Raw genomic sequence first — 17017 nt, forward strand, 5'->3', positions numbered from 1 at the left:
ATCCCCCCTGGGGTTTTTAACTCTTGGAACTGTCCACACTGAGCCTCCAGCAATTTGTCAATTACAGTCCAGGTTTTCCTTCTCTAGTACTTGTTCCCACAGAGGTTTTTGCTCATGGGTTTCTGTTCCAGTAAGTTGTGAATCTCTGTTTTCACCTTTCTGTCTCTCTAATTTGGGGGGCAGTGGTTTGCCTTGTAACCTCATGTCTGTGATGCATCTAAGAAGAGTTGTTGATTTTTCATCTTATTCAGCTTTTTCTTGTTGTCAGAATGGAATGGTAACTTCTAAGTTCCTTCCATGCTGGGCCAGAAACTGGAAGTCTTCACTAAATTTTTACAATCCACTAATAGGTTGTGATCCACAGTTGGAAAAGCAAGTTTTAAATTATATGGAATTAGCCTTAGGCTAAGTGAAAAAAATTCAAACACAAAAGACTGTATACTATATGATTTCATTTATATGACATTCTAGAAAAAACCTGTGATAGAAAGCAGACCAGTGATTGCCTGGAGCTGGGGCCTGGTGAAGGGACTGACTGCAAAGGGAACAAGGGAATGTTTTGGATGATGGAAGTATGTTGTATTTTCATTGTGGTGGTGGTTATATGACTGTATTCAATTGCTGAAACTCAGCACACTATATTTAAAATAGATAAATTTTACTGTCTGGAATTATACCTTAATAAAGTTGGGGGAAGTGTAGTACTTAATAGAATGTCAGTAGATAAGACATTAACATAGTGTTTAGTTACTAAGTAATCTCCCCATGGGTCACTAGCAAAAGGACTTTTAAAGACACTTCCAAAGCGCACAGTCAGGAGAAAAAAATGTTGTGTTTTTCTCCACAGAGTTAGAGTGAGATGGGATGTCACAGTGAGGTTTCCAGGGATCTTGGTACGCAGAAGCAGTAACACATGGTCCAACCATGTTCTAACTGCTACAACAGCTGAGACTGATTCATAACTTGGGCTTACCATTTGCTTGAAACCCCAAATATACTTTTCTATTGTTAAATTTCATGTGGCTCCGTATTTTTGATTGAGAATCATTTGCTGCTGCAAAATATGAGATGTTTTCTTCATGAAATGCAAAATGTTTACCATTGAATGAAGGCAGCTGTAAAACTTGATATGATCTATCAAGAAAGATTTTGATTCCTACTGATTATATACTGTTGAAATGTGACGACTGTATTTTATATTTAGGAACTGTGGAGTTTATTATGGACTCAAAGCACAATTTCTACTTCATGGAGATGAATACAAGGCTGCAAGTGGAACATCCTGTTACTGAGATGATCACAGGAACTGACTTGGTGGAATGGCAGCTTAGGGTGGAAGTATTTTTTCTGTTAAAAATCAGTGTGGAGAATACATTCCCTTCTTAAAACCTCTTGAAAGGAGGCATCGCTTTGGACAAGGGTTCAATTCTTAGTGGTTGTCATGAGGATAGGAAAATGGGAGGTTAAAGGTGGCATTACATTTGATGCAGTTTATGGACTCAGATCCTACTCTGTCACTTACCATCTTTCCCCCTTAGACATGGGGCAGCCAGCAGGCGAGCTGCTGTCACTGAGGTTTGCTTGTGACCACACTGTCTCAGCACAAAGCCTTGGGCTCTGAGACCACATCATTCAGGTCCAGACCATCATGAGATTTTAGAGGCAGGACAGATGCTAGCCAAGGTGAAATAAGCTAAGGAAAAGATGGGAATGAAGAGCCAAGGGAAGGGTCTGGATTAACAGAGGGGTCCACATGCAAGTGCTGACAGACTGTTGATGGCCCATGAAGGGATAAATGTAGCCATTCAGAGTAAATGTTTAGAAAATTTTAAAGCACTTTAACATTTCTGTGATACATCTACTGAATTTTACTGAAGTCTTAAGTCTACAACTGTTCTTCACTGGCCTGAACCTGAGTTCTACAAGCTTATTCCTTCAAATATTTATGATAATAACTTAGTCTGTTTTGTTCTCTTTATTGAAAACAGTAGATTTTTACAACCTGTTGTTTAATATAAAAAATGTTTTTAAGTAGTATGAATATTCTTGATCTCTGTAGGATTCTTGGTTCTTTATATAGCCTGAAACGAAATTATTTTTTCCACGTTGTGATGCTAAAGTCTTGATTATTTTGATAATTTTGTCTTTGCAGAACTTCTGTGGACAGTAATATAACATTCCTTTTGCTGGTTCCTTGGGGATGATTGGTGGTTTTAATTGAGCCATAAGATTCTTCTGGGCCTTCTGGGCATTGGGAGCTAATGATAACCAGGCACATCAGGCTAGTAAGTGTTAGTAAGTGTCAGGAAAACTGTAGCGGGTTTATAAACTTTTGGAAAGAGTGCTTATGTTTCCAGAATTCAAGGAAAGGAATATTTTTTTTCTGAAGCGGTAACCACAAGAATCCAGAATTTTGAAATCATGAAGGGTAAAGGGTTTCCAAGGATTAAAGAGGAGAAAGCTTTTGGACATTAGGGGGACCAGCAGACATTTATTTCTGCAAGTCAAGAAACTGTAAGAGCTTTAGAAAGAGAAACAGGCTTTTATCATCTGGGGAGGGTTTCTAGAACTTAGGGATGCCATTGGACCTTGTTTACAGTGTTCAAGGTACTTTGGAGTCTGGCTTCCAAACAGAGGTAAAACAAGGGGTCTCTCCATGTGGTGAGGCAAGAGTTCAAGTTCCAGGACCTGTCTGTGGAGCCACCAGCTTCCTAGAGCAAGGGAGAAATGATGTGAGCGCCCAGGCTGCAGGTTCAGATGGTTAGTGGTTTCAGGAGAGGCTGGTGAAATATCCAAGGTCCAGGGCTTCCAAAGAGTCAATGTCTAAGCCCCAGAGAACTCAGATGGTACAAATTTCTAAGTACCCAGAGGCATGGTTGGGTCAGTCTCTTCTGGGCCCAGATAGAAGCCAACTTCAGAGGAAAACAAATAGGCAAAGATAGCCAGGTTGAAATTGCGCTATATAGTCAGCAATAAGATCACATCTTAGAATACGGACATATGGTCATTCTTTCCCTTTTTTATACTAAAACAAATAGAATTCTTTTTTTTTTTTTGAAATAGAATTCTTTATTAGAACATTAAAGAGTATTTTATTATAAAGGATTAGAATGAAATGATAATAGCTAACACTTACATAGTGCTTACTTTATGCCAGGCATTTTTCTCTGAAGCATTAAGAGGTTACAGAGGGCTTCCCTGGTGGCGCAGTGGTTGAGAATCTGCCTGCCAATGCAGGGGACACGGGTTCGAGCCCTGGTCTGGGAGAATCCCACATGCCGCGGAGCAACTAGGCCCGTGAGCCACAACTACTGAGCCTGCGCGTCTGGAGCCTGTGCTCCGCAACAAGAGAGGCCGCAATAGTGAGAGGCCCGCGCACCGTGATGAAGAGTGGTCCCCACTTGCCGCAACTAGAGAAAGCCCTCGCACAGAAACGAAGACCCAACACAGCAAAAATAAATAAATAATTAATTAATTAAAAAAAAAAAAAAAAAGAGGTTACAGAAACTTACCCAGAATATGAGTATGCCCAGAACAGAATAAGTATAGAGACAGAATTTGAACCCAGGCAATACGGCTGCAGAGTCTTTGGCTCCAAAAACCATGGCATAAAGCCATTCAATTTAGTCCATTTTCCTTTCATTTTAACTGTTGTGGTTCCTGATTTTTCTTATCTACAGATTTAAAGAGATGAAACCTTTGCTTGTTTTACACTTACCTGTCTAGTTCAGTGTGCTGCTAAGTTAGAGTTTTTCCCTATATCTTTTGCCATCTCAGTTTGTCATTTTCTCATCTTGGAGGAAAACTTAAGGGGAGAGAGAAGAGAGGGACAGTGTGCCCTCCAATAGCCTTTTCCAAGTTATATTAGTTGAAGAGAGAGATTTGTTGTATTAGTATATAAGCCAAAATAATAATAATTACAGTAGTGATAAACAATGCTGATCATCCTGTTTATAATCTGGTATCTTGCAATATACATAAACATAACAAAATTTAAAAAACATCATGTTCCCGTTTGTTTTGCTTGATCAGTTGGTGCTGAAGATGACAAAGATGACTAATGCCACACTTTAGGCATAGCTGTGAAAATAGTCCTAAACACCAGCTAATAATTTACTATAAAAAAGCTTGATTTGGTAACTGAGTGCTAATGTTTTAAATGAAAACTGAGAATATCTTGCCAGTAAGAAATTTCAGTTTTCATTATATTGAAAAAGCACTGATACTTACATTTGTGATTTAGTCATTGGTTTGCCTGTTTTCTCTATTTAAAAATTCTAGAAACCCATTGTAATTAGTACAGTATTTTCAAGCTGCATCTGTTTTTTAATCTACTTTTGCTTTTGCCCAATACTCGAGTGGGTGGATAAAATAAGAGTTTTTATTTGGCTTCATTATAAAGTCCTGATGTACATTTTACGTAGAAAAGAATAAGACCATCGACTAAGTCTCATAGCTGCTAGAAGGTGTATATTCATAAGAAGCACATACTCTTCTTTTACCAGATTGCAGCAGGAGAGAAGATTCCTTTGAGCCAGGAAGAAATAACTCTGCGGGGCCATGCCTTTGAAGCTAGAATATATGCAGAAGATCCTAACAATAACTTCATGCCAGGGGCTGGACCATTAGTGCATCTCTCCACCCCTCGAGCAGACCTTGCCACTAGGATTGAAACTGGAGTACGGCAAGGTAAAGTGAAATAAAGCAAAAAGTCTCAGTGTTTAAAAATTGTTAGTACATTATTGGTTTTGTATGGGGTCTTTTCCCTATGTCTTGTGGATATATCTAGTGTGCTTTAAAATAAAGGATTTAATTGATTTCTCTGTAATCTTTACTTTTCCTTCTGGAATAGTCATTTTTAAAGAGTAACTAGTATTTTTAAGCAGTACTACTCTCTTTTTTGAAATGCAGCAGCACTTAGTCAAGCCTAAGCAACAAATATTTTGTGGGTACTGTTTTATATTTTTTACTTTGCCTAGTTCCAAATATAATTTAAGGTGACTGATAACTGCTATGTCCAAGGCACTCTGCCTTCGAGGTAGTGAAAGTCAAGCTGAAAAATTAATAAATAAATTTAGTGCAAGCTAAACAGTAATATATGAAAGAAAGAAAAGTAAAAAAATGACAGTGCAAGAACTGTCACGATTCACGTATGATTAATAACGATGGTCATAACAGTTATTTAGCACTTACTATGTACAGGCACTGTTCTAGGTGATTTTTCTACCTGGGCTCCTTTAACTATGAGAACTACCCTATGAATAGGTGTTATTATCACTCCCATTTTCCAGATGAGGAAGCCAGGGCACAGAGAAGTGACTTGTCCAAGGTCACCCTTGGAGCCAAAATTCAGACCCAGGCATTCTGGCTCCAGGTTTTATGCTCTGAGCCACCACTGTCTACTGCCACCTTAACTTTAGTTGCCAGAGAAGTTATACAGATGGTGAGTGATAAAATACAGCAATTCTCAGGAATAACAGGTTATGTTAGGCTGGTATAATCAGGACATGTTTCTAAGAGGAAGTCTGGAGTGGATTTGAGTAGGCAGATATAACAGCATATCAGAAAAGTGAAGAAAAGAGGGTTTAACTAAACATGTGTTTGAAGAACTGTGAGAAAATATGTGGCTGGAGAAAAGGGTTCAGGACAGTGAGTAGTTGGAGATATGGCTGGAGATACAGAATGAGAGCAAATTGTATAGGGTCTGGAAAGCCAAAATGAATGAGGACTTCTTAATGATAAACTGGCAGCATTTTGAGAGTTCTGGCTAACCCACAGCAAGATTTGGTAGTCAGTAAATTTTTTCATATCAGCGGCACATCATAGAAGAGGGAACTTGCAATAGAAAAAAAAAAAATCTGTGAGGCAAGCAAAGCTTGCAATATACTTTAATAAAGGTGCTCAAAGGATAACAGAGATGTAATTCTAAAACAGACTCCCAGATTCACATCCTGGCACTGAGGAGGATAATCTAGTCCAGGAAGCTTCCCCCAACCCCTCTCTTTTGTGTTCCCTGAGTCCCTTGTGTATTCACCTTGGGCATTGCCCTTTTATATTATCTTCTGATGATCTTTTACTCCTTGTCTAGCTTCTCCATTAGACTATAAGAGCCTTAAGAGAGGGACTGTGTCTTCTATGTTATATTTGCAGGACTTTGCTCAAGCCTAGGCCTAGAAGGTGTTCACTATGTGTTGGTAGGTGGGTGGGTGGATGGCTGGGTGGATAAGGGAGTGTGATCTAACCCCTTGATTCTACAGATGAAGACTCTGGGGTTCAGAGGGGTCCAGTGGCCTGTCAAAATCACAGAAGGGTCCTAGAACAGTATTCTGTGTAACACACCACATCCTTTTGTCTTGAACCATTCTAACCAGTGAGATGTGCATGGTTCACATTCTTGTTCTCTGAGACTCCGGTCACGGTAATGACAGCTGCTATTTGTTTATCAGCTCTGCCAGGTATGGCATTTGGCACTTGATTGTCAATCCTCCCAACAAGCATATAGGATAGAGGAATTATTGTCCTTTTTTTTTCTGATGAGGAAACTGAGGGGGTGGAGGGAAGGAAATGCCAAGGACAGAAGTGATTGTGATATGAGAGGGTAGAGGGAGTTTGTACTGACTTCCTAAAATGAGAAGGGAAAAGAAGGTTCAGACGAAGATAGGATGGGGAAAACCAGCCTGTGTGTCATTGAATGACTATTTGGGGCGTGGTGCTCTTGGATGGCCACACCCTCCTTAACAACTTCTGTTTTTAAACCCCCGTGAGCCTCAGTTCCTCATGAATAAAATGGTGGTAAGGATATCTGTGGTGCAGGAGTTTGTGAGGATTAAGTGTGAAATGTACATAAAGCCCCAGGAGAATGTCTTACTTATCATACTTGCTCTCTTTAAGTTTTAACTTTGGTTACTGTGGTTTTTCAATTTCAGGAGATGAAGTTTCAGTGCATTATGACCCCATGATTGCAAAGCTGGTTGTGTGGGCTGCAGATCGCCAGGCAGCGTTGACGAAACTGAGGTACAGCCTTCGACAGTACAGTGTGAGTGACCCGGGGCCATGTCAGTGGCCCTGTTGTTCTCTGCCTCTCTACAGCCAAGCATGACTGTTACGATTGGTCAGCTTTGTCCTTGTCAACTTATTTCCTCCAATTACCCATATGTCACAAACAGAATAATTTCACATGGGAGAATTTCCTATGGGTCAGAATAGAGTTTGAGGACTTCTTAATTTCAGCTAGAAAAGAAAGATTGCAAGACTAAAACTATCAGCATCAGTGTTGACCTCAGTATGAAATGTCTATTCATCCTGTAGATGAGGCCACGACACGCGTGTGGCCTATAGTCTGGTGTTATTTTCTGTGAAGGAAGATAATTATGTTCAGTCTTACCCATTTGAAAGATTTTGTTGCTTTTCTGTAGCCATTCATTTCCTTGGTGCAGTAAGTCCCATACCACATTGATTTAGCTTCATAGAAGGACTTCTTATTAACCTGTGATATTCAAATTATTATATATCGTGAATTTGATCAAACCTCCTTTTTCTGTGGCTCCACCCACACTGGCCTCTTTGCTACTCCTTAGACACACCCAGCATGGAGCCATGTGTTCCCGTTCTCCTTTCCAGAATATTCTTCCCGCACATGATTCCCTCCTCACCGTCCTCAGCCCTGCTCACTGTGACCCTCAGAGTCCTTCCAGGCCACCCCACAGAACCCTTTGCTGTTCTCTCTTCCTTTAGCCAGCCTTCTTTCTCTTCATATCACCTGACATTATATTAGATATTTGTTTATAGATATTGCTGTCATCTGTCCCTTGAATGTAAGCTCTGTGGAGGCAAGGACTGTGTTTTGTTCCTCACTGTGTCCACAGTATCCAGGTCAGGGCCTGGCACCTAAAAGGCACTCAGTAGGGGGCTTCCCTGGTGGTGCAGTGGTTGAGAGTCTGCCTGCCAATGCAGGGGACACAGGTTCGAGCCCTGGTCTGGGAAGACCCCACGTGCCGTGGGGCGACTAGGCCCGTGAGCCACAACTGCTGAGCCTGCGCGTCTGGAGCCTGTGCTCCACTACAAGAGAGGCCACAATAGTGAGAGGCCTGCGCACCACGATGAAGAGTGGCCCCCACTTGCCGCAAGTAGAGAAAGCCCTTGCACAGAAACGAAGACCCAACACAGCCATAAATAAATAAAATTTTTTAAAAATAAATAAAATAAAAGGCACTCAGTAAATGGCTATAACATAAATGAATGAATGGATGAATGAGTGAATGAATGAATGAACCCAAGGCTCAAATAGCAGTTTTGCCCGGGATCCCATTTATTGGGTGGATTTGGGTTAATTTTATACCTTTTTAAATTTTTATATCAGTGTGTCAAAGTTGGATTTTAGTGTTGGAAGGAAGCTCTTTTCAGGTCGTATAATCCTACCCATCCCCAGTGCAGCAATCTTACTCTGTTTGCGGTTTTCCTATTTCGTGGGTGTGTTCTGAGCGGCAAGTCTTCAATATCTTGCAAGTAAATCTCATTTAAGTTTCTTAACGTTTACTTGCTTTCCTAACCTGAGTCAATTAAACGTCTCCACGCTACCTACCCAACACCATTTCCTACGTTGTCTTCATCATAGTAAATTACATAGTGTTGTGTGCAGATGTATAGTGATGATGAAGTGGGTTTTTTCATTTTGTTTTGTTTTTCCTGAGGGTTATTCATAGTAGAAAATACTTAGTAGAAAGAGCAGATGCCATAGAAATGTTTTTCTGAATATGTTGTTTTCCCCACTCACTGGGGACATCGGCTTTTCTTTCCCCTAGATTGTTGGGCTGCACACCAACATTGACTTCCTCCTCAAACTGTCTGGCCACCCAGAGTTTGAAGCTGGGAATGTGCACACTGATTTCATCCCTCAGCACCGCAAAGAACTGTTGCCCCATCGGAAGACCACAGCCAAAGAATTTTTATGCCAGGCAGCTCTGGGGCTCATCCTCAAAGAGAAAGCTATGACTGATGTTTTCAAAATCCAGACACAAGGTACGGAATGCTTTTCTCTTTCTTCTGCTTATCAAGATTTTATGAATAATCATTGAACATGCTTTTTTTTTTTGGCTGTGCCACACAGCTTATGGGATCTCAGTTCCCAACCAGGGATTGAACCCAGGCCACAGTAGTGAACGCCCAGAATCCTAACCACTAGGCCACCAGGGAACTCCCGCTTTTCTTTCTTTATGCCACTCCTACCTCCCTTTTCTTCTGTCAGTGATTGACACCTTCCTCTGCTAAAGTGTTTTTTAGTGTGAAGTAGAGCTCCTCACATCAACACCCTTAGAGCGCCCATCAACACCCTTTAACCCGTTAAATATAACTTAACTCATCACCTAACAGCGTAATGTAGAGAAGGAATTATTTTCAAGCAAACACTGGTTCTCCCCACATCCCATGCTGATATCCCTTCCAACTTTTTTTTTTTTTTTTAATTTATTTTTCACTTCCTTCCAACTTCTTTTATTCACCACTCCTTGTGGCCTACTTTGTTGTATCCTCTGTACCTACAGCAACTTCCTTGGTCCTGGAGACTAAAGACAGAGCGCCAGAGATGCTCAGATTCCCTTGGGTTACCCATGATTTATTGCTGAGTTAGCTCCTCCTCTCTTTTTCTATTCTGTGATCAAATTTCTGACTAGCTAGACACCTAGGTACTTCACTGTATCATAGAATCTGGGCACGGGGGGGACTCTGACAGATTCATCCTGGCTGCCACACGCGTGCACCCCTGCTTCAGCATCCCTGCTGAGTTGTTGCCCAGCCTCCTAACACCTCAGGAAGCTGGAAATTCATAATGAAAATTCGTTAGTTAATTACAGTTTCAGTCAGTTCTCCGTTAAGAAGTTCTTCCCTCTAAATTGGCAAAATCTGAGCTCTCCCAAATTTGCTCCATAATGTTTCCTCAGGCTATCTCTGATCTTTGGAGCAAACAGAAAAAGAAAAAATTGAATCCATTTATCCCTTCATTATTATTAGGATTATTATATTATTATAGGATCCTGTTATTGGGATCTTTAATTTCTAGATTCATTCAAGAAAGTTACATTGAAAGCTTAAAATATATAACTATATTTGGAGATCTGTGCTCTGTCCTCATTTGGTCCTTTTACATTAAATAAATGCATCTAACTATACCCCATCTGGTATTCCTAAGCCTGGACTTAGCATTTTTAGAATGGAGTGTCCTCTTACTCTCACTTTCCTTTTTAAAATTTATAACCAGCACAGTGAGGAGTTTCAGAATAAATTGCTTCAATTTAGCTACTCTGTAGCTCCTGGATATTGTCTAACAGAGGGTGAACACACAAATGTCTGGGGTGGACCAGTAACAGAGAAGAGTAAAAGAGGCCAGGTAAAAGAAAAATAGTGAGTGGTGAGGATTTGGGTGACCTGGAATGCGTTTGTCCTGTCAAAAAAGGTGACCACTGTGCAGTTTACGTCACCAGAGGATGAGAGTTGAGGCTGCAAATATTCTGATTTTCAAGAGAAACTGGGATTTTTTTTCATATAAAATTTCCTGAGCCGTAAATGAAAGTGTCTAATTTAAATTTGAAGCAATGAGGGGGCTTCCCTGGTGGTCCAGTGGTTAAGAATCTGCCTTCCAATTCAGGGGGCATGGGTTCGATCCCTGGTCAGGGGACTAAGATCCCACATGCCACAGGGCAACTAAGCCTGCGTGCTGCAACTACTGAGCCCACGTGCCACAACTAGAGAGCCCGCATACTGCAACTGCAGAACCTATGCACTCTGGAGCCCACGAGCCACAACTACTGAGCCCGCACGCTCTGGAGCCCACATGCCACAGCTAGAGAGAAGCCCGCATGCCGCAACAAAGGATCCCATGTGCTGCCACTAAGACCCAAGGCAGGCAAAAATAAATAAATAAATATTAAAAAAAGAAAAAAAGGGAAAAAATAGCTTTAAAAAAATTTTTTTTTAAATAAATTTAAAGCAGTGACTAGAACAAAGAAAACACATTTGAGCTGCCAATATAGGACCTCTTACGTTTTCTTTTGTTAGTAAGCTTTTTTTTTTTTAATTTTATTTATTTATTTATTTATTTATTTATTTATTTATTTATTTATTTATTTATTTATTTATTTTTATGGCTGTGTTGGGTCTTCGTTTCTGTGCGAGGGCTTTCTCCAGTTGCGGCAAGCGGGGGCCACTCTTCATCGCGGTGCGCGGGCCTCTCACTATCGCGGCCTCTCTTGTTGCGGAGCACAGGCTCCAGACGCGCAGGCTCAGTAGTTGTGGCTCACGGGCCTAGTTGCTCCGCGGCATGTGGGATCTTCCCAGACCAGGGCTCGAACCCGTGTCCCCTGCATTGGCAGGCAGATTCTCAACCACTGTGCCACCAGGGAAGCCCCTGTTAGTAAGCTTGATGTTCATTAATTTGTTGTTGAATTTTAAATTTTTTCTAGATCAATACTCTCCTTTTGTATCCAGCAGTGGAAGAAGACTGAATATCTGTTATACCAGAAACATGACTCTTAGGGATGGTAAAAACAGTAAGTAATGTTTTATTAAAAGAGGAATGTGCTTCATAGAAATATAGCACATTTACCTGAAAAAAAAGGATTCAGTCTGGCCACTATCCATTACATTTTTTAAGATCCCTAGCCTAAACAGTGGAAGGAAGCATGCTAAAATAATAGAATTGATTGGCTCTGGGTGGTAGAGTTAATGATATTTTTTTTCTTTTTTACACTTTTTCTATATTTGGTAAATATTTTTAAAATATGTCGTAAAACGTATATAGCAAAATGGCTGAAATGAAATATGACAAAACATTAGTGAGATTACCGTTGGATGGTGGGATTTGAGGCAGTCTTTCTTCCGCCTCTTCTTTGTACTTTCTTTGCTTTGCAGTTTTTCTTCAGTGAGCATGTATGACTTTTAAAGAAGAAAAACAATAACCAAAACTACTCCAGGGAAGAAGGATTGTCCATTGCTCAGGCAGCATTAATGAAGGGGAGTCACTGTTTTACTCACCTATTGGTGGTGAAACTGAGGCATGGGAGGTGCAGTAAAACTTACTCAAGGCTAGTAAGTGGCAGAGCCAAGATTGACACCCAGTCTTTCTGACCTTGGCCCCTGTGCTATTTCCACCACTTTTCCAGTGGAAAATTGAGTTTTGATTGCAAACTAATTTGAATAGGCTCAGGAGGGGACCTGATTTATTGTAACTTAAGTCAGGAAGGGCTGAAACCTAAGCCAGAAGGTGGTTTATAAACTTATGGCTGGAACAGTGTATCAGAGGAACCAGAATCCTGTGATAGCAGGTGGCTGTATCCCTTTTGCTGCAGGACAGTTTGCCTGGCAAGCCAGATGGGTGCAGAGTCAGGGCTGGGAGGACTGGATGACCTTAAATGTGAGGTGTCAATGAGCTGTGCTAACTCCATTATCAGAATGTGCCTACGTTCTACATGTAGAACAGAATGCTCCTGCCAGCTCATCACAGTGCCCTCTGCCCCAGACAGAGTGGGATTTTCTGTACCTCAACTCTGTGTAGATATCCAGTCCCTTATTAAAAGATTCTTTGTTCACAGAAGTTGATTGGGTTATAGCTCTTTAGGTATTTTTTTTCATTCTGAACCTAGATGGTCATTGCCCTAAGTGCCTTGAGTACATGGAAAGAAAGTTTGCAAACATCCCTTATAAAGTAGCATTCTGCAAATGGTTAACCTATCCATTTTATACTGGTGTATTTATTCATTTCATCCTAAAAAGCAGCCTCCAAAATCTGGGAGTATCTTACTCGAGACTCCCATATGCTGAACACAAGTATCAGCAGCAAAGTTTCAGTGACCTCTTCAACCTAAACTAAACAGAAAGATCACGTGTGTGACTGTAACTCAGATGAGCCAACTGTACTTTGGCATGGATCTTCACTCAGGCTCTGAGCAGTGTTGTGAATTATGCTGCATTTTGGGGGATTTTGTTTTTTTAATTTTTAAAGTAAATAAATATATAATTGAAAAGCCAACATGCATGCTGTTCACTACATCCTTTTGGTAGTATTTTTCAACAGTAATCCAGGTCTGAATATAACAGCTTTCAGAATGTTACGGTGAGTCTCTAATATATGCTAATCAGTAGTGACCATGGTTGAATAAGAGAGTGCTCCAAACAGGAAGTCTAAGGGCCCAGAAGCATTTGTGAATCTAAAGTAGAACCAACTCCTAATGTTCTCAGTAAGAACGACCCAGCATTTTAAATATTCAGGGCTGGAAAAATAATCTTCCTTTGTTACTATGATCATGTTTCACAGAACCCTGCCCTACCCTCAATAATAATGGCTAAGATTTACTGAGTGTTTGGTATATATCAGACACTTTGTTAAGCACGTTCCATGGATTATTTCATTTGCATTTTCAGAATAGGCCAATGAGATCAGTGTTATTATTAGTGTCAATTTTATAAATTGAGAACCAAGTCTTAGAGAGATTAATAGTTTTCTTGTAGTCACACCAAAACTAATTGGTGGAGCCAGAATTTGAACCCATGCTCCAGGGTACATGTGCTTACCTAACACTACACCATGCTAAACTTATATACTTTATTAAGTATGTAAGAGGATATTAAACATATATTAAATTTATAAGAGGATGTTTAAGGTTCTCTTGTGGGGGTCAAGAGATACCTAGAGGAGGGAGGAACAAATTCAGTTACCCTATAATATATAAAGGAATTTAGAGTTTTCCTGACAATGTCTTTACTATGATTCTTTTTTTTTAATTTTTAAAAAATTTATTTATTTTATTTTTTTATTTTTGGCTGCATTGGGTCTTCATTGCTGCGCGCGGGCTTTCTCTAGTTGCGGCGAGCAGGGGCTACTCTTCGTTGTGGTGCGTGGGCTTCTCATTGCGGTGACTTCTCGTTGCAGAGCATGGGCTCTAGGTGCGCGAGCTTCAGTAGTTGCAGCATGCGGACTCAGTATTTGCGGCACGTGGGCCCTAGAGCGCGGAGGCTTCGGTAGTTGTGGTGCGTGGGCTCAGTAGTTGCAGCGCGTGGGCTCTACGGTGCGTGGGCTCAGTAATTGTGGCTCCTGGGCTCCAGAGCACAGGCTCAGTAGTTGTGGTGCACAGGCTTAGGTGCTCTGCGGTATGTGGGATCTTCCCGGACCAGCAATCAAACCCGTGTCCCCTGCATTGGCAGGCGGATTCTTAACCACTGAGCCGCCAGGGAAGTCCTTTACTATGATTCATTCGGCATTCATGTCAGTTAAGTTCTTTTCATATCTTATAAATTGAAAGAAAACTGATCTGGTGTAATTGGATGTATTTTCTTATAAGAAAGTTTAAATATATTGGTAAGATATAGGGGGAAAGTTTCATTCATTCATATATTCAGTACAAAGTTTTTGAAAAAACAGATATTCTGAGTAAGGTAAAGAAGAGAAAAAAAGATGTAAGAAATTTACCATTTGGCCAAGGAGAAGTGTATATGTTGGCAAGACGGATGGTGTAGTGGTTAATAATGCAGGCCCTGGAGTCAGACTGTATGGGTTGAATTCCGCTCCCCTCTTGTCTGTGACCCTTGGACAAGTCACACTCTCTAAGCATCTAGTGTCCTCAGCCGTAAATGGGGATGGTGCTGGCAGTTACTTCCTTGGGTTGTCGAGTATATTAAATGAGGCAACACCTATAAAGCATTTAGCTCATTAGCATTTAGCCCATTGAATGACCTAGAGCAAGCAGTCAATAAACAATAGCTATCATCATCATCATCATTATTATTAAATTATCCCCTTGCTACTATGAAAAGAACAAAATAGATATGTATGTAACATGTTAATTTTTAAAAGTTGGTTGCAGAACAATATTATAAGAATATCCTATTTTTATAAAAGAAAAATATAAATTTGTGCATTTGAAAAAATCTAAAAGGATTCACACATTAAATGTTTAATAGTAGTACATCTGGGCAATAGAGGGGACTTTTTAGTTTATGAACTTCAGTATTTAACTTTTGTGAATATTTTTATTTTTGCAATTTTTAAAAAATATTTTATTTTATTTAATTATTTATTATTTTTGGCTGCATTGGGTCTTTGTTGCTGCGCGTGAGCTTTTCTCTAGTTGTGGTGAGCAGGCTTCTCACTGCGGTGGCTTCTCTTGTTGCGGAGCACGGGCTCCAGGCGCATGGGCTTCAGTAGTTGTGGCGCACAGGCTTAGTTGCTCTGTGGCATGTGGGATCTTCCTGGACCAGGGCTCGAACCCATGTCCCCTCCATTGGCAGGCGGATTCTTAACCACTGTGCCACCAGGGAAGTCCTATTTTTGCAATTTTTAAAAACAACTGATAAAGAGAGAAATCACTGTCATATAAAACTGGATGAGGGGAGAATCATAATGGTGTTTTATATGCTGAAGTCTTAATGTTCAGAGGAGAGAATTCATTCCACCTAGACAGACTCTTCCCAAGGACAGCGAGTGAGCGTGATGTGTCGGTTGGTGTGACTTAGGACCAGCAAAGTGTGAAGGAGGAGCATGAGCAAAGAGGCACAATTGTGGGGAAGGCTAGAGGCACATATGGAGAATATTAATTGGCCCATTTTCCCATTTGTTTGGAACACAGGGCTATGTAGAAGAATAGTGGGAAACAAGACTGGGAGTTTGGTGCCTTCCATACCAGACCAAGTATTTTGAATGTGGTGGGGACATGCTAGGCAGCATCGGCTGGAACGGTTGAGACAGGAAGCAGGAAGTTTTGGAAGGACCTCTTTGGAGGCAGCCAGGCCAGAAGCTGTGGGACTGAATCAGAGTAGAGCGATGGGAATGGACAGGAGGAAGTGTAGAGGACAGGTCCTCCAGGGGAAGAATTTGGCAGCTTTGTGGTGACTCTTGGAGGTGGAAAGCAAAGGAGAAGGAGAAGGCAAGAATGATAGGTTATAAACCTGAATGACAAGGAAAATGGTGTCAGTCATGGAGCTCACAGGTCAGGAGGGAAGGCAGGCGGACTGGGGAGGTGATTTGTTGGCTCCACCATGTTTATTTTAAAGTGCCAATGGAGGATCCTGCTAGGAGTGACTAACTAGAGTTCTGGAGAAGGAAGGTCAAGGCTGGAAACAGATCTGAGCTGGCAGCATCAAGATGCTGGTTGATGTGTCAGGAGTAGATGAAATGACTTTGGTCTGCATTCTCTACCCCACAAAATTTCCATCTCCTAGGATAGTCTTTAACCTATTCTGTATTCACATAATGATATAAATATATTGTATATTATATTTGTATAGTCTGCACTTTCACATTTATTTAATCATTTACATTCTCATACCCAGTTGATGGGTCAGAATGGATCAGAAAAGCAAGATTTTAAATGACTCGGTCAAGATCACAGAGGTGATCATGCCACAGATGGCAGATTTGGGTCTTAAGCCAGAACTTCTCTTTTCCCAATTACTTACATTTTCTACTATGACACTACAGCCTTTCTTGTTGAGGGGAAAGTATCTGAAATATCCTATAAACTTAAAAGAGCTAAAACTCCAGTTTTTATAAAAAAGAAAAGTTTGAAATTCACCTTTATTGAAACCTGTCTGATTTTTAAATTTTTTTAATCTTTATTGTCAGGGAGTTAAAAGATGTTGAGCAAGAGGGAAGAGAAATGGGAACATATTGTATATGTATAACTGATTCACTTTGTTATAAAGCAGAAGCTAACACACTATTGTAAGGCAATTATACTTCAATAAAGATGTTTAAAAAAAAAAAAAAAAAAGATGTTGATATCCCTAACAACTAGGTATCCTTAGGTTGAAAGTGAGGTTTTCAGAATCTCAGTTACTGAATAAGTGAATGTCTTCTAATTTTTCTTCAATTTCCCCCCTTTCTCCGTGAAGATGTAGCCATAGCTGTAACATATAACCGTGATGGGTCACATAGCATGCAGGTAAGCCTTTTTGGTTTTGTTCTGCAGCTCAGAGCTGAATCTGATCTCTGTCATACTAAGTAGAGTATTTTTTAACTCTCTACTTTCTCTTA

At 40.5% G+C, this 17017-nt stretch overlaps 1 protein-coding gene across 1 annotated transcript in view; it reads left to right on the forward strand.

Annotated features, from left to right (window-relative positions):
• Positions 1 to 17017, forward strand: part of LOC309629788 (methylcrotonoyl-CoA carboxylase subunit alpha, mitochondrial) — a 76308-nt gene that overhangs the window by 50911 nt on the left and 8380 nt on the right. The window contains exons 10-15 of the mRNA XM_082394295.1: positions 1205 to 1332; positions 4506 to 4689; positions 6927 to 7036; positions 8802 to 9018; positions 11454 to 11540; positions 16876 to 16925. Of these exons, the coding sequence (XP_082250421.1) occupies positions 1205 to 1332; positions 4506 to 4689; positions 6927 to 7036; positions 8802 to 9018; positions 11454 to 11540; positions 16876 to 16925 (776 nt within the window). The remainder of the gene's footprint in view (positions 1 to 1204; positions 1333 to 4505; positions 4690 to 6926; positions 7037 to 8801; positions 9019 to 11453; positions 11541 to 16875; positions 16926 to 17017) is intronic.

This window comes from Balaenoptera borealis (genome assembly GCF_965194805.1).
Source record: "Balaenoptera borealis genome assembly, chromosome: 5".
NCBI lineage: Eukaryota > Metazoa > Chordata > Mammalia > Artiodactyla > Balaenopteridae > Balaenoptera > Balaenoptera borealis.